This window comes from Drosophila tropicalis, unplaced genomic scaffold (assembly GCF_018151085.1).
Source record: "Drosophila tropicalis isolate 14030-0801.00 unplaced genomic scaffold, ASM1815108v1 contig_859, whole genome shotgun sequence".
Classification (NCBI taxonomy): Eukaryota; Metazoa; Arthropoda; class Insecta; order Diptera; family Drosophilidae; genus Drosophila; species Drosophila tropicalis.
In genome coordinates this window covers 2,447,884-2,472,458 of record NW_027173353.1, presented here as the reverse complement: position 1 = coordinate 2,472,458, position 24,575 = coordinate 2,447,884, and the positions used below count along the sequence as shown (strand labels likewise).

Genomic DNA, 24,575 nt, shown 5'->3' with positions numbered 1-24,575 from the left:
TATATATGCAATTATAAATATACATATAATATTCCTAGTTATATGTATATATATAATTGCATACATTTCACACACTTGGAGAATTACCACCCAAAAATTCAACGATATATAAATTTGTGCAACGTGAACTGATGTCAACTATTTAGGTTTAAAATGTAGGCTAAATTTCTAGGTGTTTTTCAAACTGTTTCGGTGTGATTCAACAGTCTAATTTTATTCACATATGTTCTAATATCGTCACTAAATAATTTATTTTATTTTCTTTCTTGGTAGTTTTAAACAATGTTCCTTAAAACGCGCACATTACGCGTCAATCGTTCATTTCATTTTATATTTCCATATTCCACAATAAATCAATAATACATTAATTAATTTAAAAACAAAACAATGTATGTGATAAATCTAATAAAATATAAAAAATATATGAAACTTTTTAACGCTTTAAATTATTTTATTTACAGTTCAAAATTTAGTACTTAGAAAACACAGAATAAGTGTTAAAAAGTTTATATCAAACGTTGTTTTAGTAATATTTGGTTATATGACAAGAGTCAGCATTGTATTCAGTGCCCTTTGAAAGTTAAATATTAACTCTTTATTATTGTATCTGGTAAATGTTTACTACTATAACTTGGGCCCAAAACGCCCAAAACTACATAATTTTGGTATCAAACGAGAAAGAGAAAAATTGCACGAGCACGACCTTAAGTGCGCCTTGGCGATTTATTTCTTAGTTTTTGAGTAATTAAGAAAAGAAAATTAATATTTTTAGCGGGACTATAGCTGCCAGAGCAGCCGAATATTCCTCGACTTTAGAGTTTAGATTAAAATATTTGGCTACCAGAGCAGTCAAACAGCGCGCCAAATAAAAAATTGCGTTTGACAACACTGAAATCTAGCTTTACCCGATTTGTCCACTTTTCAACACTGAAATCTCGTGTAGTAGTAGTAAACATTTACCCAACACTGACATCAACTCCCAGTCGGTCGTTTACCAACACTCAAACTGTATGGCAACATCGTGCAAGACCAGTGTTGCCAGAATCCGTGAAACAGAAACGAAAGGTAGGGATGGCAAAAAAAATAAGTTAATCGATTATTTTATCATATGATTATTTTTTTCCTTGCGATTATTAATCGCGATTAATCGCAAAAAATGAAAATAATCGATTATTTCAACGAGCGAAATAATCAAATTAAAATATTTATTATAAATATAAGCTGAAATACTAACCTTCATTAAAATAATACAAAATTTCAAATAATATAATATACATATAATAATATATTAATATAATTCATAACCATAACATATATAATACAAAATTTCAAATAATATAATATACATATACATATACCAGTAAATATATACATTCATAAAATATGTTCACTGGGTTCAACGTCAACATGGCGTTTGTTTGCGGCGAGAGGGCAAAAATTTACGGCGAGAGGGCAAAAATTTACGGCGAGAGGGCAAGAATAATAATAATAATAAAAATAAAAAATGTTAAATGTTAATGTTTATTGACTCTCGCATGATTTGTACTTTTTTGCAGATGTCAGGCTTTTTAAGTGAGTCACCATTAGCATCGTTATCCATGGAACACCCTTTTTCCTTGGTTCCATCGAAAATTTAAAATGGTTATTCGAATTATTATTCAAATAAAATACAAAATTGTTATTTATGTTTTTAAATTTATTTAATTAACATTTGAAACAAAAAACCAAAAACTTCAACTTCAAACAAAAACATCATATTCAAACAAAAACAAAATTCATTAAGATCTTCAGTCTCAAAAGAGAATCTAGTTCGATAGATCGCCATCGAAAAATTTCCATCGATCTATCGCACTTTTTAATTTCCATCGATACTATCGATGGAGCCATCGATGGATTTCCCAGCTCTAATATAGGCAGAAAAATTAGTGTGTGCGCGTCGTCTTGTTTTTGCTTCGAAAATTGTAAAAAGTCTTGTATAAATATATATAAACATGCTCAGTCGCAAGCGACGGGCCAGCTCAATATCGAGTCGACAGGACGAGGATCCACTGCAGTTGGACGACTCAACGCCAGAGCAATCACCGGTTCAAGTGGCGTCGACAACGACGTCTACCCAATCGGCGCGAAAAAAGCGCCGTCTCGACCCAACAGAGCTATGCCAGCAGCTGTACGATTCGATACGAAATATTAAAAAGGAGGATGGTTCCATGCTCTGCGATACGTTTATACGGGCGCCAAAGCGTCGCCAAGAGCCCTCCTACTATGACGTGGTGGTCAATCCCATTGACTTACTGAAAGTGCAGCAGAAACTTAAGACCGATTCGTACGACGATGTTGATGATCTTATGTGTGATTTGGAATTACTAATTGGAAACGCTAAGGCTTTCTATAAGCCCGAATCGAGTGAGTATCAGGATGCACAGACTCTGTGGCAGCATATACAGACCCAGCGGCAGCGCATCTTGGAGGCAAATGGCTTGTCAACGTCAGCAACTGCAGCCTCAATCGAGGAAGAGCCTCGAGCCAAACGCATGTCACGAAATGTGAGGCGTTTAACCACTAGCACTGAGCCAGGCGGTGATCTCGAAGATGACTATAACCCCTATGAGGAGCTCTTTGCCTCCGTAATGACGGCTACCGATGCATCGTCCGATAGGCCAATGCATCATATGTTCCAACTGCTTCCGTCCAAGAAGATCTATCCAGATTATTATGACGTGATTGAGCATCCAATCGATTTGCGTTTAATTGCAACAAAAATTCAAATGAATGCCTACTCCTCCCTGATGGAAATGGAGCGTGACCTACTGCAAATGACGAAGAATGCTTGCCTTTTCAACGAGCCAGGTTCCGAGATCTATAAGGATGCCAAGGCTTTAAAACGGATCTTTGTCCAGCGCCGTACTGAACTGGAGTCCGGCAAGGCGGTGAAATTAACAAAACGCATTAAAAGTTTGTCCAGTGCGGCGATTGCGGGTAAGAGATTTGGAATCCATCCTATTTCTCCATTCTAAAAAGTTCTTTGTTTGATTTTCAATAGCCCTGAAAGAGGAGGTCGATAGCTCCGATGATGAGGAGACTAGCAAACGTGGTGAGGGCCCTATGTGGGCTCTCTTCGATCATCTTTATAATGCACCCGGTACGGCGGAACATCCGGGCATAACTGGTCCACCACTGGGAAACTCTTTGTGGAAGTTGCCAGTGCGCCGCTTTCATCCCGAATACTTTGAGCTCATCAAACGTCCCATTTCCATGAGTCAAATTCATACCAAGTTAAAGAAGGGTGACTATGCGAACATAAGTGATCTCACTGGAGACTTGTATCTAATGCTGGATAATGCCAAGAAGGCATTTGCCTCCACCCATCGCACACACAAGGATGCGGTTAAAATGTTGAAGCTAATGAATGCTAAACTAGTTGAAGAATCGCTTGAGGAGAATAGCGATATAGAAGAAGATGACCTAGACGACCAGGAGACAGAGAGCGACACGACAGCGTTTGCGGCATCTAGTGTCCAGCCAGAGAAGCGCAAGCCAGGCAGACCGCGTGTAAACTCCATTTCGAATGTTCCCACTGTTCATACGCCCAGCAATAGTTCTAACTCCCCCAAATCGAATCGTATTGCCATCAATGCTGCAATTAAGAAGAAGATTCTATCCATTCAGAAAAGTTTGGTCGACTACTCGGTTGGGAATCGTCGACCGATTGAGATGTTTATGGAGAAACCGCCGCGTAAAGTTTATCCTGACTATTATGATGTCATAATAAATCCAATTGACATGAATACTATTGAGCATAATATAAAAAGCGATCGCTATGCCACAGTGGAGGATGTAGTGGCCGACTATCGTCTTATGTTCTCCAATTGTCGGCAATACAATGAGGAGGGCTCCAACATCTACGAAGATGCCAATGTTCTGGAGCGAGCTCTTAACGAAAAGCTGAAAGAGTTCCCTGGCCTGGCTGAAGTTAAGAAGCCGGTCCAGAAATACACAAAACTGGGTAGAAAATTGAAGACAACCATTGTGGCTGATCGTTTGTGGCAGTTTTATGAGTCCGTTCGAGAGTATCAGGAGCCCAAAGGAAAGCGTCAATTGTCGCTTATTTTTACCAAATTGCCATCGAAAAGTGAATATCCTGATTACTATGACATTATCAAAGAGCCCATGGATATGGAAAGAATTGCCCAAAAATTGAAGCAATCACTTTACGATACTATTGATGAGCTGGCGGCTGATTTCCTACTGATGCTGGAGAATGCATGTAAATACAATGAGCCCGATTCTCAGATCTACAAGGATGCGTTGGTGCTGCAGCAATTGACGTTGCAATTAAAGCAGCAGTTGCGTCCAGAACGTGACTCATTGCCCGACGTGCCGCTAGCAGTGCAGGAATTGTTCCTATCGCTATTTACCACGCTCTACAATCATCAGGACGAGGAGGGACGTTGTTACTCCGATTCTCTGGCCGAATTGCCCGAGTATGATGAGCTGGGTGAAGGTGACAAAGTGAGAGGTATTTCGCTGGATTTAGTGAAGCGGAGACTTGACAAAGGAGCTTATAAACGCTTAGATATATATCAAGAAGATATATTTGCATGCATGGAGCGTGCACGTAAATTATCCCGAACGGACTCTGATATCTTTCAGGTGAGTTGATGGCGTGAAATAAAGTTATCTCGTAACTAATTTCTTTGTTTCTAGGATTCAATTGAACTGCAGACATATTTTATACGTAAACGAGACGAACTGTGCAAGGATACTCTAAGTTCGCCGGCGCTAAATTTTACTGTCGATCGTCTCTTGGCCAATGTGGAAGTGATGCGTCAGCAGAAGGCTCAGCGAGAGGAACAAGATCTAGAGCAGGATAAGGAAAAGGATGAATTCAATGGGCCCAATAAGGGCGAAAGTATGACCATCAATCAGCAAGTCTATTCACCCGGTGACTTTGTCTATATACAAATGCCGGAGAATAAGATTCCAGCAATAGCCTGCATCGAAAGGCTCTGGACTTCGCCAACTAATGAGAAACTGATGCAGGCCTCGATCTTTGTGCGTCCCCATGAAACGTATCATGTGACCACTCGCAAATTCCTCGAAAAAGAAGTGTTTAAAAGCAGTATCTCGCAGACCATTTCCATGGATAAAGTTCTGGGCATGTGTTATGTAATGCACATTAAGGACTACATTAAAATGCGCCCCGAGAGGCTGCCGGAAAAGGATGTGTTCGTCTGCGAATCGCGGTACAATCTACAGGGTCGCTGCTTTAAGAAATTAAAGAACTGGCCACATGCCCGAGAGAGCGCTTCCATAAAATTTGTTCCTCGCGAACAGCCATTGGAGCTAAAACGGGTAATGTCCGTGTTTAAGGAACGTATCGAGAAGCATAAGGGTGAACTAGAGGAGCTAAAACTGCAGGAGTCTTTGGTGGAAAAGGAGAAGCCGAATGTTCCATGCGATCCACCACCGAATGCCGAGGACAACAGTGTCTACTATCAGCAGTACAACACGATTTGCAGCGGAGCCATAAAAACGGGCGACTTTGTTTATGTAGCCACGCAGACAGGCAAACAATCGGTGGCTCAAGTGCAACAAATTTGGGAACAAAATGGCAAATCTTACTTCAGAGGTCCATGGCTATTGGCACCCAGTGAGACGGCGCCCACATTAGGCAAGCAATTCTTTCGCCAAGAACTTCTGCTCAGCACCGTGGAGGAGATTAGTCCCGTTGTGGGTATTGTAGGGCGTTGCGCCGTATTGGAGTATGCCGAATTTATTAGCTCACGGCCCACCGAAATTCCGGAAAGTGATGTCTACATCTGTGAGTCGGTCTACGATGAGCTGAAGAAGGCTCTCCGAAAGCTGGTGGCCGGCAATATGCGCAAATTCCAACACAGCGCTGCCGTCACCGAAGATGAGATATTTTACTTCAAGAGCCCGATCAAACCAGCCAAAGAAGTAAAGAGTGAGATCAATGAGCTTGGCATGCTTGAAGACTCAATGGATGGGGACACGCCATCCTTGAGTTCCGATACTGTAGCAATATCATCCCCAGCTCCATCGGTCAACTCGACACCGCTTACCTCAAAAGTGAAGCCGGCAAAATCTGCCAAAAAGTGTCTAACTGGCTATATACTCTACTCCAGCGAGGTGCGTAAGAGCATTTGCCAGAGTAATCCTGATGCCTCATTTGGTGACATTTCCCGCATGGTGGGTAACGAATGGAAGAATCTCCCCTCCAGCGTCAAACAGAGTTGGGAGGACAGAGCCAACAAGCAAAATGAAGAGAATGCTGCTCTCCGTCGTAGTGAGATGGATGAAATGCACAACAGCGGCAGTCCCTTGCCCCAGAATGCTGCATCTCAGGAGCCAATTGGCCCGCCGATGGTATATGAATGTATGTGGGACAAATGCGATTTTCAGTTTGAAGAGTTGTCCGAGTGTACGGAACACTGCATGGCCGATGGCACTGGCCACATACAACGCCATCCACAGGCCGGCGTCGAAGCCGAATATGTCTGCTTGTGGCGCAATTGTCCGCGGACTAAAAAAAACATCTCAGGCATTTCCCAATGGCCTTCGTCTCATTAAGCATGTGCGGGAGGTACATTTGAGCAGATGCGGCAAGCCACTAGGCAGTGTTGAGCGTGGCAAGAACTTTATCCAGCGCAAACAGAAGCTAATGCCGCAATTAGCCACAAGTGTGTCTATACAGTCAGGCAATGCCCACTCACCACGGGATCCCAATCCGAATGTGCCGAATGTTGTGCAGCATCAACCGCTCCAGCATCAGACAATAGTGTTGGGTCCACCACCAGAGCCGATGTTTGTGACCGTGCCACCGCGTAACAATCGTGTCATACACTCGGAGGCGTACATCAAATATATCGAGGGCCTACAAACGGGCAGCCATCTCAACGTGCAGGCCAGCAATAACAATTGGCGGCGATCCCTGGCACATGTGACGCCCAGCCAGGTTAATGGCAAATTGCAGTTACCGGAACATTGGCTCGGTCCAAATGTACGCGATCAGGCGAATGTGGTGCAGGCTCTCTGCCATCTAAGAAACTTTATGCTCGATGATGTCTTGCTAATCCGCAGAAGTTGCAATTAGTGTGTCTCTAAATCCTCATCAAATCCAAAGCGTTTCGAATTCAATGTTAACTAAATAAACAAACAAAAAAAATGAAATGTATAATTAATCAATCTCCAGCCCTGAAACTATGAAGAGCATATGTATGTGTTTTGGGGCTTATCAGCTTTTGAGGCAACACCATGACGTCATGGGTCGGTCGTCTGTTCCATGGTCTGGGGTATGTTTTGGTTTCTTTGTTTTGCTAAGCAAGTCCGACAACAAACCGGTTCGGCCTCTTCCTCATAGCTGTCACCCAGTTATTTTGTGTTGCTTATCTAATATATTTAGTCTCACTTGCGCTCATTGCTGCTCCCATGCTCTCAGAGGCAAAAGACAAACCAACAACTGGCCGAATCCGACGACTAACAGTCGCACTCGGTTGCTCGCACAGTCAAGACCTAACAAGTAGTTAATACATTTGTCCATCATGTCGGAGGGTGAATCGAAATTTGGTTTCAAGGATATGGAAAAGGCATTGGAGACCTTAAGACTCCTGGAGGAGCACGATATGCAATACCGTAAGCTGACAGTGCGGGGTCTACTGGGACGTGCCAAACGAGTGTTGACCTGTAAGTTATTTAAAAACTGCAATCTGTTCCTGGCTAACATTTTGCATTTACAGTGACCAAGGCCGAAGAGAAGCTAAAGAATATCAATGATGCCATTGGTGTCTTTGAGAAATGGCTGGAAGAGAATGGCGGCGGAGCGTCAAATAAAAATGCCAAAACTGACAATGAGGATAAGGTGGAAACAGTGCCCGGTCTGGGTTTTAAGGACAAGGCGGCTGCCGAGGCAACACTAAGGTAAAATGGAGGCGGGTCTCATACTAAAGAGGCGACCTTCAGCCGCACAGCACAGCGTGGGGCATGATGTCATGTCACAGTTATAGTGCTTGTGTGTGTGTTTTTAACGGAGACGCATTTTCGTTGTATTCGGAAGTATCATTAATTTCGATATAGAGAGACCGCTGCTGCCCTCACATTAGCTCTTTCCCCGTCCTCTCCATCTCTCTCTCTCTATCTTGCTATTTGGGGTTTTATTGAATGCTTCTCTTTCTCAGTGGGCAAAAAGCATTTTGGGAATTATATGTAGGTGACAGAAGCGTAGGCATTCAGCTTGGAATCTCCATTACTAAAAGGGGTTTAACGAATTAGCCAAAGATGTTAATAGGTCTTCAAGATACTAAATGATGTTAGATGCTAAGTTTTCTTTTTTGAAAAACATTTTAACAAAGAAATTCGAAAAAATGTGGAAGATTCTTTCAAAATGGTATTTAAAATGAAACTCAAAATATCCATTTGTAAGAATCGACATTCAATATAAATTAATAGCTTATTCGGAGAACTACCCCCTTTGGAAACGCCACTGACAAATTCTCTATATGACAAAACATTCCTTAGTTTATATATGATTTTACCTCTAATTTTATTTTAGCATTTTGGCTGAACGTGATCCAGATTATCAGAGACTGGCCATCAAGGGACTAATTGGCAGTTCGAAGCGTGTGCTGTCTGGTACCAAAAATGAGGACAAGATCAATGCCATCAAGGAGGCCGTTCAGGTGTTGGAGGAGTTTTTGGAAAAATTCGAGACAGAGAATCGCATCAAGGATAATCGTGCCTATTTAGCATATTCTATAGTCGCTAAATTGCCAGAGCCCAAACAGGAACTGGCTGCTGAGTTCCTAGCCGCATATGGCGGATCCAAAGCCAAGGGCAACTATAAACATTTGCGTACCATGTATCCCAAAGATGATGATTCCACCAGTTGGGATATAGTGCGTAATCGTCAAATTGCCAAATTGTTGGAACAAATCAAAAATGAGAATGCTAAACTATTTGATGCCGAGACGGGAGCACCTACAGAGCTTCATTTGGAACTGATACATTGGGCATATAGTCCACAGCAGGATAAGGTAAAGGCCTATGTGGAAAAACTGACCAAGAAGACGGCAGAGAAGCGTAAGCAAGATGACAGTAGCAGTGACCCCGGCACCGACAGTGACAACGTTGACGATGATGATGATGATGAAAAGGAAGCTGTACCCAAAAAGAAAAAGAAGACAGAAGATGAATAACGAACGAAAAACGTTATATAATTTATTTTTATTAACTCAACCTCAACGCAGACTAAGTACATCTACAATGGTGGACACATAATTATCATCTGTATATGTTTACTTTGTATGTATATATATATATATATATATGTATATATAAATATGGCTGCATGTGCGCTGAATCTAGAAGATCTGGCTTAGATGAGTCTACAGATCATCACAATTCTGGGAACAAATATAAATTTTACAATCCGAAAGAAAATTTGGAAATTTTTGAGTAAGCCAATCCTTTTTCGTAGGTTTTTTGGCTCATCTAACCACAAAAAGGACGATCTCTTGCAATTTGGCACACACATGCACATCCACATTAAATAGATTACACAATTTACAAAATTCATGGACACGCTACCAACCGTTCCCATACCCACCTTTCCATTTCACATACCCATCATCTACTGATACTTATGCAAGCCTCCATCATAATAATCAACTGCTGTGGCTTTTGGCACGCGATGCGTCTCTGTGGCAGCGGAAACTGGTGGCGACTTGGCTAACGACAGTGTCAAATGATGCTGATCTCCTCCTTTGGCTGAGGTGGTTGTTAGATGACCATAGGCCATGTTGAAGAGGGCATCGGGATCGCAGACAAAGCGATAGACATAACGCTCTCCATTGACCTTTTGCATGATGCCCTTCTCGTAGTAATAACGCAAACTTCTCGACAATTTGTCATAGTTCATGGCTGGTCGATTTTTTTGGAGACCCCAACGTCGAGCCACTTCTTCTGGTTCGATCAACTTGAATTCCATGCCACGTCCTGTCCAGGCTATGCAACTGGCACTGAAGGCAAAGTGTGTTAAGTTAGCTAAGCATTGCGTATATGAATAAATTTGGATACTCACCTGGTCGTGGGTTCATCTAGAAGGGCCACCAGAAACTGCCAAAGTTGGAGGGAACCACGACGTTGGCTAATTGTCTGACCATTACTGCTGGTGGAGATGCCATTGCTGGCATAGAAATGATCCAGACGTAGTTCTGTATCACTGGAGGTGGTCGAATCGACCACACTGGGTCTCAGAGCTGATGGATAAGTGGACGAGATGGTGGCATTATAGGGTCCAGTGTCGTATTTAAGATCCGAATCTGCTGATGCTGCCACCGTACTAGGTGAGAGATCACGATAGATGGCGGGATGACTGGATTGGGATGTGGTTTGCTGCTGCTGATGATGATGATGATGTTGCTGCTGCTGTTGCTGCTGGTGTGAGGAGTAATGTGGAGGTTGGCCGGCATAGACAGCCGAACTGGATATGACAGCCGTGTGGCTAAACTTAAAGGCGGAGGCAGCGTGCAAAGGAGTTAAATGCGGATGTGTCGATTGCTCATGACTGTGCTGATGATGGGAATGAAGTGATGAGACTTGCTGCTGCTGAAGGAGATCCTGCTGTTGCTGCTGGTGTTGTTGATGTTGCTGTTGTTGATGTTGCTGTTGCTGTTCTTGTTGCTGCTGCTGTTGTTGCTGCTGCTGCTGTGCTGTTGTTGTAGAATCGGCATGTTCGATTTTGGTATTGTGTTGAAACTGCTGCTGATCCTGGCCAGAAGCCGTTGCAGACGATTCATTGCAGTAAACGGCAGCGGCTGCAGCAGCAGCTGCGGCGGCGACAGAGGCAGCAGCGGCGGCAGTTGCCTCTGCAAGAGATCAGGCATTAAGGTAACAGACAAAAAATAAAAGCCGCTTTCATGCACATTTAAACAATGGACAAGAATGTGGTGGGGTAGATTGGTTTGGCCACTCATTACCCTACTACCCTGCCTAGATAAAGGGGTATGCCAGCTATTCCATTGGCTATGTGATGGGTAGATACACCTAATATATATATTCTGTGGACTCTTTTTTTGGTGTTGCCTATTTATAGTCTAGCTAAAAATAAGGCCTATTGTCTATTATGAAGAGCATTTTCAACATCGTTAATGATACAATTAGATGGTTGTGTTTTTGTTTTGTTTGCCTTACGCTAAATGGCCAAGGTATTTAGCAGCCATGAATTATTTAACCAGCTCAAACTCCTTCCCCACCCACACACCCTCATCATACAAGCACTCTCACCCTCAGGTAGGTATTCCCAGTTGCTGGAAAATGTGCTCAATATGCTGCAATTTACCAAGCGGGGGGAGGCGAGAACAACAACAACAACAGCCTCAATGCCCGCCACTCTTTCCACTTTTTACCCATTCCAATGTTTCGCCCTTTTCATTAGAATCACTCCCACACACCGAGCCATGGATGGGCTTTACCTCTTACCTCCACGGCGCACTCAAAATCACATCAGCTGGCAAAGGGCAAACATGACTCGAGGTATTAAAAATTCAGTAGATACCTTTGCATAATCCATGAGCAAGTGTCGAGGACAAGTAAAAACATCATCGACAATGAAAACCTGTTGGCTCTGCCCAAACGAAGAAGACACCCCCAGTTACCCAGCTACCTCGCTCACTCCCAATCCCCATTGCCTCTTTACTTTAGCGGCTTGTGATTGAGTCGCTTGTTTGTTGACTGCATCCCAAACCCCATCCCATTCCCATTCCCATCTTCATGCCGTGCTCATACCGGAGGCCAACTAGCAGACAAGTATCTGTGCGTTTTGCTTTTAAAATTGAATTCCAAGATTCAATTGGATTAGCGGTTACTAACACCGGTGATATTTTGTTATTGTAAATTACGCCAGCAATCGAAAAGAAGTCAATTTTATACTATTGATATGCAGGCACGTAGTGTCCTCCGGCCCCTTAGCCACCCCCTACCTGCCCAACTCCCTCCCCCTCTCCATGCTTTATAAATTTAAATAAATGATGAATATACTGGCTTTAATTTTTGTTTTTTATCAATAGATTCTCTTATTTTTCATATCATTTGTTTTGCTTACCTTCGTCGCTCTTTTTTAAAATGCCCGCGGGTGGCGATGATGGAAACCTGGCCCAAAGCACACACATAAATGAAAAATATTGAAATTTATCCATGGCGAAGAAATGAAACAAGTTGATTGACTTAAAGTTGCCTTGTCTTGTCTGGTAATAAGAATCAATTTTGTGGCTCACCTATAGCAATATGGATGCGGTGGATGTGGATGTCCTGGATGCTGATGCGGATGCGGGTGCGGATGCGTCACAGCGGGTATATCGAAAAATGTTGCTGATGTTCTTTCATGGCGCACGCCTTTGACATTAACTGCAAAATTCAGTTGAGTGAAAAAAGAAGAAGAAATCAGTGGGTTTTTTTTTTCTTTTGGAAAGCGATTTTCTTTCTCAAAAGGCATAGAAAAACTTCTTCTAGATGCCAAGGAGGGAGAGGCGTGGCTTTTGTTAGATAATATTTCGTATTAACGCTCACGCCGGGATATCTTTGAGCACACAAATCGAGCTTGTCAAATGCAATGCCATATAGAAAATGTCTAGTGAGACTTCCAGGACTAAATATAGATATTGAAAGTCAAATGTTTTTTCCCCTCACTCAATCAAGCGACATAAAACGAGAAATTCCATAAACTATCTCAAGAAACATGACATTGAATTTGTATTTAATCAAAATCAAGTAAATTACATTGAAAGAGAAGTAAATGAAAATGAAACTCATCTTTATGGTTATGGAAAGTAAAGTTTAAAAAAAAACACATGTGAAAATCTTTTTAGTTCTTTTCTCAGAGTTCTATATGAAGGACCCTTAATTTCTTTTTTTGATAACATTTTTAAAAATCATCCAACATTTTTGTCCAAACATTGACATGGACCCTTAAAAATTTATAGATTGCCAATTTGACCCCTCCTCACTCCCTTGCCACTGGCTATAAGCTTATAAATGTTTCCAAATTACGAAATCTTTTCGTATACTTTCTCGGGGCTAGGGCACACTTCATTTACCAATATTTTATTAAGAAAACAAAACTCGTGTGTAAAGTTTAAAAAAAAAAGAAGCTAAACAAAAACGAAACATAAACAGAGGCGAGCACTCGTCCTCCTCCCCCCGTAGGAGATTGGAATGGGCCAAAGGACCAACTACCACCCATTTGAAAACTCATAATGGAAAATTAACAAACAAAACGTGTAAATAGCAAAAGCAAACAGAGAGTTCTTGAGTTAGAGCTGGGGGGGACATGGATAGATAGATAGACAGAGTGCAGATATGGACTGTATGGACTTGGACGCTTACCATTGTACCTTGCGTTCAAGTAACCCTCCGTGGATGTGTCTAGGCCGAATTTGCCAATTGCCGCCGCTGCTGCTGCCGTTGGTGTGGGCGTTGCATACATGACCAATTCATCGGCCAATTGCTGGTGATGATGATGGTGGTGGTGATGATGGTGGGCATACCAGGATGATTCCCTTGTTATATCTGAAGAAATTACAAATCAAATGATTAGATAGTCAAAGGAATGATTCGATAAAGGGAAAATGGATACCATTGCATAAAGCGGCGGCGGAAGCACTAACTCCATTCGATACGGATGATGCGGTAGATGCGGCGACATTCATAAGAGCTGCCGTAGCAATAGGAACCGGCGGCGATGAATTGCCAGCCAATGCCAAGCAACAAGGTGGCGACTTTTGGCCTATACAAATGGCCTCCATCAGTGTGTGGCTAACATCGAGGTCATTGCTATGACTGTGACATTTCCGACGATCCTCCAGGTTAAGGCAAGTTGATGAACCGGATGAGGATGAGGCAATGGCCTTACCCACAGATGGCAATGTTGAGCTAACACAGGAAACCACCGAATCTGTGGTTATGGTGGATGTATTTGCCGCCCCATGATACAATCCAAGATGATGGTGATGGTGATGATGATGAGGATGCGGATGTGTATGCGGATGGGAATGGGAATGAGGATGTCCATGGGTGTGGTCCAAGTGGGTGAGCGTCTGCTGCAGTTGCTCCAGATGTGTCTTCGCCTCACTGTAGTCGGTCTGAATAAGGAAATGGAAAGCCAGACGCAGCAGGAAATTGTCATCAGTTTTTGGTTGCCTTTCTCTTTTCGGTTTTTTTTTGGCAAATTAGTTGTCAATTTAGTTAATCAATTTCGTGAGTTGTCTTGAGAATTTAAGGGTGGACTAAGCCCCATTAGCTAGAACTAGGTCTACCCCACAACTTTAAAGCCACCTGCTGAGTGCCTGAGAGTCTGTGTATGATGATATCCATGCCCATGATGCCAACAGGTTATGGTTAGGTTAAGGTTGAAAGCGAAAAAAAATAAAACAAAAGACCATGAACAATTCGTTCGTCACATTGACATACTCGAGTGTGGACTATTTGTTGTTGTTGTTGTTGGTGTTAATGGCAATTAGTTTAACAGCTTCTACTTCTATTTCTGCTGTGGAGTTGTCTTTCACAAATATATGTGGCTAACTGCCCATTAGGTAATGAACCATTGTCACAAACAGTGCAAAAATTGGCTAGAAAGAAAGGAAAGAATGATAGACACCAGCAGCAACTAGCAGCGACAACGGCAGCAAAATCATCAACACCTGCAACCAGTAACACCAGCAACACAATGAACCCAGTCGGTGTCGGTTTATTGACATTTCTTCATTTAATGAGCTGCACAGGGGGTTAAACCTTTGTTTATAGTTGGATTAGACACCACCACTCTCACTTTGACTCATTTCACTTTTTAAGTGTCTGAGTTAGATATCTCTCCTAACTCCTCTTATATCTCCCTCCACCTAGGCTGATTGTAATCAGGCCCAAGCACAAGCAAACGAAAATCAGTTCGGTCAAATATTTAATGATTTTAGATTGTTTGCTTTTCAAGAAATAGGTCACTATACGATTTGTTCAAAAAAAGGAAAAAAGAAATGCAACAAATTGTTTGTCCCTATCCTGATCTCATCTGTCTTTTTCAAAGACCTTTTCTTAACATTTCAAAGTGGAAAACTGGAACAACAAAACGTTGCTCACTAGAGCATTTGAGAGAATCATTTGTGCGATAGTTACCCTTAATTACATAGATAGACCCTCGCCTAGACGAGAGGCAGAGATGGAGACCCATCGGAGAAGGGAACCGTTGGCTCCACACGTGGAAGAGCAGAAAGCGGCACATTTAGAAGTTGCAGAACTTGATTTTTTTTGCAGCTTTCTCCAACGACTAGGATGAGTTATGTAAATGGGGTACATTAAACTTATAAATCTCATTAATTTTGCAACAAACAACAAACGAAACAGCAACAAGCTCAAGGCAACGAAACAAAAAAAAAACTTCCGCCATTTGTTGTTACAAATTCATAAAAAATTGCCACAAAATATGCCACACGGTGACGGTGGGTGTCATTTAATAAGTGCAAGCCAGCGATTTGTAAAATCAAATTACCACCATTATAAGTATATACCAACTATACAGTAAGAGTGGTTATTGTCATTCTGTTTAGCCAGAGGAGGCAAGGGCAACCAAGCGTTGTCACTAGGCACGCGTGTGTCAAAATCCAAAGCCCAAAAACAGGTAGTGCAACCAAATTGAAACGTGATGCAAAGCTAAAGAAACACCCATTACAACAACACAAATCTCTAACGAGAGACGACTTTAAAATACTTCTTAAACATGTATAAATGGGGAAAATTTATATATAGTATATACTCTTAATTAAACTTAAGTCAACTTTAATCCCAGACTTGAGTTGGTCTTGAGAGTCACAGAACTTTGGATTAACAAAAGTCCCGAAATGAATCAATTTATTGGTCATTTTTAAAATATAAATAATAGAAGATTAAAAACATATTGTTAATGGAGTTATGCGATAAATATTCACCTTCAGTTGTGATGTCTAGATGTTAAAATTCACGTTTTTGAAATGTAAATTTTAAGTGCATTACGAAAATATAACCAATTAAGTGCTGAGTTGGCTTAGAAGACTTACAATGTTAGACTAAAGATAGGTAGAGATCAGCAATGTAGATCTAACCTACCTTAATACCAATTTTAGTTCTGGCATTCAAAAGTATTTTAAAGAAAAAGTCTTAAATATTGCTCCAAACAAGTAAGAGGTTAATTTTTGATAGAAAGAAATTTTTCTATAGTCATAAATTAAAAGAAACCTTTAGTTAACTCATAGGAAGCTCCGAGAGTTTTGTTAAGAGGTTCTTTGACATCTAGACATATATTTTTGTCTTTGGTGAAAATTTTAAAAGAAAATTTAAGAATTAGCTTAGGAAAGGTTTCCTAATATAAAAAACTTTAACATGTATCTTCAAAATTTGTAAAAAGACTTGAAGCAAAATAAAGTATACTTAACTTTAAATGGTTTAATTTAGATAAATTAAACTATAACTTTAAATTTCAAAGTACTTTGCTACTTTTTATATTATTATATCGAGGTCTTTAAAATATCAATGGATAAATTTCAAGTTTATACATTTTCCATACAACAATTATTTATAAGTACTTGGGGCCTAATTTGTGCTGCCTATTACAACTGCAATTGGCCAAAAAACAAACTTGGTGGTGAAGTGAACTGACTTAAGTTGATTTCAGTTGTCTGTTGACTGACTGACTGACTGACTCATCCGTTAGATGAATCAACTTTGAACTCTTTGGCCCAGCAATCATGAAGGAGCCCAGCATATAGAGATCAACGGGGTTGGGAGTACGAAGTGGGGAGTAACCACGCATGCCCAACCACCCACCCGCCACACCACACCGCATCGGTTGCTCGACATTACGAAACGTTTGTTTGTATGTGGGATTGATCTACTTTGCAGCAGCCTTAGCCAAAGTCAGAAGACAATGCTTTTTCTTCATTTGTGTTTTATATTTTGTGAATTGTTTTTTTTTTTTCCACGGTGCGGCAAATTGGTTGAGTTGGCTCTGGGTCTCTACGCTGAGCTGGGCTGAGTTGTCGTGGAAAACACTTTCACTGCACATGATGGAAGACAGTGACACGACTGTAGCGCTGAGTTGTATTGGAGCTGCTGCTGCTCTTCTTGTGGCCATGGAAGCGCAACCGAGCCAGTTTCTTGGTCTCGCATGCGTTGATGTCGCATTTTCGATTCAACTGCGAACGAGTTCGGAGGTCTTAATGACTTGGAGCGATGCCAGGATATATAAGCTTGGGTTTGGTGCTTATCTGCTCTCTGGGTAAGTTCATTTTCCGCTTTCGCCCTGCTTTCCGATTGACTGCAACAAGTTTTCTTGTCCCATTTAGCGGTCACCTCTCAACCCTATCAGTTGCCACATCGATGTTCTAATCGCTTGGAGAATGCTTTGGAACATATGCGACGGCGCAGCTCGTCGGCTCGTGCTCGCTCGATGTGGGAGCAGCCACGGCAGAGTCCGTATCAATTGTATAACAGCTTCTATGGTCAGAACAGTGAGCCCGAGGATGATTTCTACAATGTGGGCAGCTCGTATTATCCAGTACGCGGCTATTATGGCAAGAAACTGCAAAGAAGTGGACGCCCCTATCCATTTACCAACACCGATGGTGCTCTTGAACTGGAGGATTTGCTTTCGTCGCCACGAAAACCCCATAAATTGTCATCAATATCCCGGGTGGATGTGGAGGATTTGAAAGTACGCGTACCGCCGGCCAAGTCGGCTTCGCGTTGGGTAGAGATCGACAAGTGCAAATTCAGTACAGAGAACTCGACACTGGATACGCGGCTAATTTTTCCAGATCTAACATTGAGTGGCAAAGTGGTTATGCAGCCGATGGGCGGACGTTGTCACATGATTCTTCGACTACGGCATGCCGGAATTGAGTTTCGAACAGTGCCACTTGGCTTTGAATCAGGTTCCGGTTCATCTTCCCCTTCATACGAACAGTCAAGAAGACTGGGAGCTGCTTCAGTGCGAACGGACTCACACTTTGCTGAGCCCGGGTTCATATCCGTGTTTGCCCATGGCTGCCAAGGACCCAGTGGCATTCGACTGCGACAGAATTCCAAACGGAGATTCGGCACGAGTCCTCAAGTGGAATTGGGTGAACCGAATGTGATTCTTGGCACCGCCGGAACTCAAGCTCAACGCTGGGGTAAATATAAGCCGGACTACGATATACGTTTGGGGCAGGAGCACACCACGCAAAGGGATGAGAGTCTCGTGGTGGACAGTGATAGCCATAGTCAGGATTCAAGTGAATTCTTTGACAAGAATGGCGACAATTTCTATCGACGGCAATTCAGCAAGCGAAGACGTCGCCGGCGACGTTATGCACCAGCACCGCCCAGAAATGATGAGTTGAGGTTCAGTGAGGACGTTCTCTATTTTGAGGATGAGCAACTGCAGCAACTGGTTGAACCGGATGCCAGAGCCTTTGCAGATATATTTAGCGGTGGTGGCGCAGCAGCTGGTGGTGCCATAAACACCAGCGGCGATCGCGAGGAATTGGTGGGCGATGCCCTGTCCAATGAGCTGGAGAAACTTTTCTCCATGGGCGTACGTGGTCTGTTAACGACTTACATGCAGCGAGCTCTCCAGCCGGCTATTAAGGAGACGCTGATGGAAAATATGGGATATACCCTAAGCTATGGCTGACTCACATATGAATGTCTTAGGATTTAATTATATTTATTTATGTCCGATTTAATTAAAGCTTTACAACCAATCTTTAATCACATGATATTTTTGGGTTTAAATTTTGATTATATAATCTTACCAATTTAGCCGTATCCATTGATTTAACTCGACGGATTGCACGCTTGACTGGGATACCACCGGACACACTCTTGAACTTGATTCACTCGACGTTTCAACAATTTTCACTAATAGGATTTCACCTGGTTTCTCTCGTCGAGCATCAATAATTTTGAATTATTAAACAATCAATGGCTTTCACTTGCGGCTGTGACCAGCATGCCGTTAACATTGTGCAACCGTTTTGACGTATCCGTGGTAACTGTAGACCCGGTCCGAATTCCCTTATAGACGGATGTGATTTATCTGTTGCCCAATTCGGGGGTTGATAAGAAAGGATGCTGATGCAATAAATACGCAGGCGCGTAACGCCCCCTGAAGAAAGTGATTGGTTGCATCTATAATGTTACTGTTAGCCAATAGGATAACAGCATGGGCGGTAGCTTGTCTTATAAAGAATATTAGGTAAATAAAGAAGCAAAATAAGAGAGGTAATAATAATAAATGTTTAAAAAATGTAGGAAAAATTACACATATAATACATCAAAGCAACATTAAATGTTTTATAAATATTAAAGAAATCATAATAAATAAATATTTCAAATATATTGTTTATCAAATCCTTCCAATGCGATACAATATAAAGGAATTCGAATTTTAAATAAAACAGTCATCAGAGTTGCCATCAAATTGAAACATAAAGTAGTAGGCCTTGCCAGACAGCTCAAGTAAGTTCAAACAGGGTTCGCAAACAAAATAGGGTTTAATATTCTCCCACTATTATTAGTCAAACAGGGTGTATTAACGCTAAACAGCTAAATTCCTACGTGTACGTGATTAAGAAAAATAGGAAATAAAATAAGAAATTTCGATGGCAAAACAAGTCCGTTCAACCATTAGACTCGGCAAAAATTACAGCATTTAAATTTGATCAGTTGTGAATCAATTTAGCAACAACAGCAGGCACAACCCAGCCCCTAACAAAAAAGGAAAGGCAACGGCAAGCAGAAGTAAAGGGGAAGTGCAGCCAAAATTAACATCTTTCTAGAGTCGATCAGCCAGCTGGCTGCCTTTGCTACCAACAGTGACAACATGCAGTTGCTAATCTCAAGCGTCTGCATGGCCCTGACCAGCGCTGTGATTGGCAATGCATATTTTCAAAAGCAACAATTCTATCCGGCAGTAGTCTACATCACCAAATCGAATGCATCCATGGCAGTGAGTTGGGGATCCTCATCAAATATCAAACTTCCATCTAATTGTGTATATTTTCAGGTCATCTATATACAGTTCTTTGTGATTGTCTTTATGCTTGGAAAGCTTTTGCGCAAGGTGGGTGAATGAAAAAATGTTGCATGATAATTGAGATAATTGGCCGTAACCATTCGACAATTTCAGATATTCCTTGGTACTTTGCGTGCCGCCGAATTCGAACACCTGCTAGAACGTTTCTGGTATGCCTTAACGGAGACGTGTCTGGCATTCACTGTATTTCGCGATGACTTCAATCCCCGATTTGTGGCTCTGTTTACAGTGCTGCTATTTCTCAAATCATTCCATTGGCTGGCCGAAGAGCGAGTGGACTTTGTAAGCTAACACATACGATATGTATGTTATGTATAGTTAACCGGTTTTGTCACTTCAGATGGAACGTTCTCCTGTCCTAGGCTGGCTGTTCCACATACGCGTCGGAAGCCTTCTGACCATGCTGGGCATTCTAGACTATTGTATGCTCATGCACGCTTATAACTCTACACTTGTACGAGGACCAACTGTACAGCTAGTGTTTGGTTTTGAATATGCCATCCTTTTAACAGTCATCGCCAGCACCGCCATTAAATATGTCTTGCATGCCGCCGAGATGCGCACGGATACGCCTTGGGAAAATAAAGCCGTATTCCTGCTCTACACCGAGTTGGTTATTGGCCTCATTAAGGTTGTGCTCTATGTATTGTTTGTGCTGATCATGGCAAAAATCTATGCCTTACCCATGTTCGTATTCCGACCAATGTTCTTCACGATACGCAATTTCCGCAAGGCTCTGAACGATGTGATAATGTCTAGACGCGCAATACGCAATATGAACACATTATATCCGGATGCTACGCCCGAGGAGCTTCGCCAGTCGGACAACATTTGCATCATTTGTCGCGAGGATATGGTCAACCATTCAAAAAAATTACCCTGTGGACATATATTTCATACGACTTGCTTACGCTCGTGGTTCCAGCGCCAGCAGACTTGTCCTACCTGTCGACTTAATATTTTACGGACTCCGGCTATCAATTCCACAGCAATGCCACGACCAGCGGAAGATCCTGTTGTTGCTGTAGCAGCCAATCAAGCGCCCGTGGGTGCTGCAGCAGCCCCAGCAGCTGTGCCAGCGGATGACGGTCGAGCCAATGGACCATTAGCAGGAGCCAATATTGCTGCACCCAGTTTTGCTGATCTTTTTGGCGATGCTAGTGAGTTTGTTGCTATCGAATATGAATATTTGGTTCTCCATATGCATGAAATTTCACTTTCTTAGATGGCTTGCCCAATTTGAATGCGTTCCAACCAATACCTCCACCACCCATGCCTATGCTATCGACGTTTATGATGCCTCCACAATTTCAATATTTCACACCGCTTGTAACCCCACCACCAGTGCCACAAGACTTGACCAAGTTCACCGATGAGGAATTACGCGCTTTGGAGGGGCAACAAAGGCAACATATTGAGCAACGCTTAAAAGTAAGAACCATTTAGTAACCCTAACACTCCACAAAAGAAAGCACTAAGGATCTTAATATTCCAGCTGCTGACCAACATAACTATCATGATGGACTCTGTAGGCATTTTAATGAATGAGTATCAAAATATGACGGCTCGCTTGCAGCTAACACCAGTGCCAACAGTTGCTACTACGGCAACTTCGTCAGCAACAGCAGATTCTGAAGGTGCCACATCCAGCTCTTCATCAGCGGCACCAGTGCAAGCCCCAGTCTATGATAAGCCCAGCACATCAACGGCTGCGGCAGCTGCATACGCAGCCCATCAAATTAATGCACCTTCAACTGTGATCACCACAGCGAATGCCGGCCAAGGAGAACAAGTTACTATTGAAGATTTGGGTGCCGAGGAGGACGACGTTCCATCGAAAGCCACAGTCAGCTGCCTAGACGCTTCGGAGGCAGATAACGGCGATGAGGAATCGTCGGAGCTGAATGTGTTGCGAAAGCGACGATTGAAATTTTTAGATGAGCGCAACAAGCCACAAGCAGATTCAACAACCACGTCGACATACCCAGATTAGATTCAAATTCCAGGGGTAACCGGAATATTTTATTTTGTTTACTCCTTTTGACTTTTGTTAATTTATATGGTTTATGTTTTGCATACACGTATGGGCTCATAAACGCATAGATACATATAATTAAATATGTAATATGTGGTCATGGAATGGCATATGCAACGAAGGATCTGACTAGCGCCGTGTGCAAATTGTAAAAAAAAAAAAAATGGTATAGAACACTATTTTAGATATGGAAAAAAAAAAAAACTGATGATTTGTATTTAATATTATTTTATGTGTATAATTAATGTGAAATATAAAACTATACACCAATTTTCAAATCATCGATTCTTACCTACATATAAAACTATCGCCAACACGAAGTTAGTTATTCAGTAAATTTGCCCAATTGATTTTTAAAAGCCAATACGAGCTCGTGAGATGTATTTCTCAGTTCCTTGATAAGAGGAAACCTTTTTTTAGTCTACTTTAAGATTATATAAATTAAATCAAAAATTAATGATAATCTTTTGATTAAACAAATATAAATTTGGTTGTTTGATTGCGATATGGTTTCAAGTGGACAAGGACATGCAATTTTTATTTTAATTTTTAGGCTTCAGTCAGTTTTAGTCCCTGACAAAAGTTCCATTTGGGAAAGAATTGATGAATCGAAAATTGTCACTTAATGTAATTAATGTGAAATATATATAATTAAAAACAAAATGATGCAATGATGATATTGGACGATACAATATACACTACGTACTACACACAATATAATATACACACATACATACATATATAGCTAGTTAGATTGTTAAGTATCTTAGGTACTAAGTGAAAATAAATTAAACGACACACATACTACACATAGATAACAACAGTGGATCGCCTATTCCCGCCGCGTCCGTGAAATACGTGCATTTGTACATCTCCGCATCAAATACGCGATTCTATCTCACGAAATTCGCCAGGATCTGTGAAGCGCACAGTTAATATATAGAATAATGTGGGAAACGGCACAAGGCACAAAAAGGCATAATGATAGTTAAGTGAGGCAATGCCATAGGCAAGCAATAACCAGTGCACCGCTGTAACAAAATAATTGTAATTACAGAATTTGCAGATACCCATAAGGATACTCACTAATGATGACGACATTCTTCAGCTCCCCAACTGAAGAGCAGACAAGAGCCTTTAGTGTTTGATCTATTTTCAGTGAATAGTGAATGGCGTTGGCGACCATCGATATAGCCACACTGAGATAGGGAAACGAATAATCTGAAAGACCGTATTAAATGATAAAATTAATATAAAGATATGTTCACTTTTTCCCCTGCCACTCACATATAAGTCCACCGCCCAAGGCGTGAATAAAGGTAAGAAGCGGCAGAAAGTAAAGTGCTGAGTAGATTGGTGCCTTGCTCTTTCCTTTGACATCCATCAATATGCAGATTAGAGGACGAATAAGAAACATATTAACCAGACACAGAAAATAAAATACCAAGACTACAGTTTGTCTGCGGTAGAGAAAAGATGAATGAATTATTTCGCTACCTAGGACTTAGGACGTTATCTTAATTACAAGGGATAGACTGCTTCCTGGGTGCAATACACTCGGACCTCGTAGTTGGGCTGAGGATTATAGAACAGAGTGTACCAATCGGTTAGTTTTCGCACATCGCACGCATAAAGCCGCAACTCCCAGAGGGGCTCCATGAAGAGTGTGGATAAAATAGCTGACACAGCCACCTCGATAAATGCGCTGGCGGTAAGGATTAATTGCTTCCGAGAAAATCTACAAAGCAACGATTTGTTAACCTACACCTCGATATTAAAAACACTCGGCTTACACTCACTTTCGATCTTTGGCGTCCATATCAATACAGACGCAGTGCATCATTAGAGGCAACATTGTCATAAATCCCAAGTACAGCCAGGAATATGTGCTTAATTCATCACGACAAGGTGTACAAGCATAGTTCTCATCAACCTGGAAGAGGCGACGAATGAGCATAAGCAAAAATTAAAATAAATATATTCCAAGTTTATACCCGATATCCGCGTGAGCACACACCGCAGTTACTCCAACTTCCATTCTCCAGCAAGGACCGTCCACAGTAGGCGCCAGGACAACGACTTGGGATAGTTGTTGTCATAATTTTAGTCCCACTAGTTGTCCGACTCTTAAAGCGCCCAAAGAAGTCAGTGTGGGATTTCAACAGACAGAAGATAGGCAATTCTTTGCTTCATATTGAGTGTCTACGTCATCAATTTTCGCCAGAACATATAATGAACTGAACGTAATCATTAATTTTATTGTTATTTCTAGAGGTTTAAATTAAAGCAAACAAGAGGGTATTCAGTTTAAGTCAATGGAATAAGCATTAATTAAACAAATTAGAAATTAGGCGATTGAAATTATCATTTACGTCACATATATTTCTCTGTGCAATCTTTTGCTCTTTGACGTGTTTTCCTAGA

At 41.6% G+C, this 24,575-nt stretch overlaps 6 protein-coding genes across 8 annotated transcripts; 4 read left to right on the top strand and 2 right to left on the bottom strand.

The window, feature by feature from the left end:
- Window positions 1-1,768: 1,768 nt before the first annotated feature.
- Window positions 1,769-7,198, top strand: polybromo (protein). Its single transcript, XM_068296419.1, is given in 4 exon segments — window positions 1,769-2,976; window positions 3,041-4,650; window positions 4,705-6,558; window positions 6,560-7,198. Coding segments are annotated over 4 exon segments (5,004 nt in total). The 5' UTR covers window positions 1,769-1,991; the 3' UTR covers window positions 7,115-7,198.
- Window positions 7,199-7,475: 277 nt separating this feature from the next.
- On the top strand, window positions 7,476-9,456 carry Ude (Uracil-DNA degrading factor). The gene is made up of 3 exons (XM_068296941.1): window positions 7,476-7,704; window positions 7,758-7,938; window positions 8,570-9,456. The coding sequence occupies exons 1-3, from the start codon at window positions 7,563-7,565 to the stop codon at window positions 9,210-9,212; spliced, it is 966 nt and encodes a 321-aa protein (XP_068153042.1). The 5' UTR covers window positions 7,476-7,562; the 3' UTR covers window positions 9,213-9,456.
- On the bottom strand, window positions 9,455-18,963 carry Ets96B. Its single transcript, XM_068296940.1, has 7 exons — window positions 18,834-18,963; window positions 13,649-14,153; window positions 13,399-13,581; window positions 12,291-12,420; window positions 12,119-12,165; window positions 10,097-10,883; window positions 9,455-10,034 (listed from the first exon to the last, which is right to left on the bottom strand). Exons 1-7 carry the CDS (start codon window positions 18,849-18,851, stop codon window positions 9,647-9,649), a joined length of 2,058 nt encoding a protein of 685 aa, XP_068153041.1. The 5' UTR covers window positions 18,852-18,963; the 3' UTR covers window positions 9,455-9,646.
- On the top strand, window positions 16,644-18,712 carry LOC137582921 (uncharacterized). The gene is made up of 2 exons (XM_068297705.1): window positions 16,644-17,314; window positions 17,382-18,712. The coding sequence occupies exons 1-2, from the start codon at window positions 17,269-17,271 to the stop codon at window positions 18,710-18,712; spliced, it is 1,377 nt and encodes a 458-aa protein (XP_068153806.1). The 5' UTR covers window positions 16,644-17,268.
- Window positions 18,964-19,581: 618 nt separating the features above from the next.
- Window positions 19,582-22,429, top strand: sip3 (septin interacting protein 3). Its single transcript, XM_068296169.1, has 6 exons — window positions 19,582-20,029; window positions 20,087-20,143; window positions 20,210-20,398; window positions 20,457-21,276; window positions 21,342-21,547; window positions 21,612-22,429. The coding sequence occupies exons 1-6, from the start codon at window positions 19,904-19,906 to the stop codon at window positions 22,107-22,109; spliced, it is 1,896 nt and encodes a 631-aa protein (XP_068152270.1). The 5' UTR covers window positions 19,582-19,903; the 3' UTR covers window positions 22,110-22,429.
- LOC137581822 (JNK1/MAPK8-associated membrane protein) lies at window positions 22,106-24,356 on the bottom strand. 3 transcript variants are annotated; one of them, XM_068296170.1, is made up of 6 exons: window positions 24,146-24,356; window positions 23,951-24,084; window positions 23,677-23,889; window positions 23,439-23,611; window positions 23,238-23,372; window positions 22,106-23,182 (listed from the first exon to the last, which is right to left on the bottom strand). In XM_068296170.1, the coding sequence occupies exons 1-6, from the start codon at window positions 24,248-24,250 to the stop codon at window positions 23,031-23,033; spliced, it is 912 nt and encodes a 303-aa protein (XP_068152271.1). In that variant the 5' UTR covers window positions 24,251-24,356; the 3' UTR covers window positions 22,106-23,030. The 3 variants fall into 3 exon arrangements, with proteins under 3 accessions (XP_068152271.1, XP_068152272.1, XP_068152273.1); XM_068296171.1 differs by having other exon boundaries at window positions 24,169-24,204; XM_068296172.1 differs by lacking the exon at window positions 24,146-24,356 and having other exon boundaries at window positions 23,945-24,057.
- Between the last annotated feature and the right edge of the window lie 219 nt (window positions 24,357-24,575).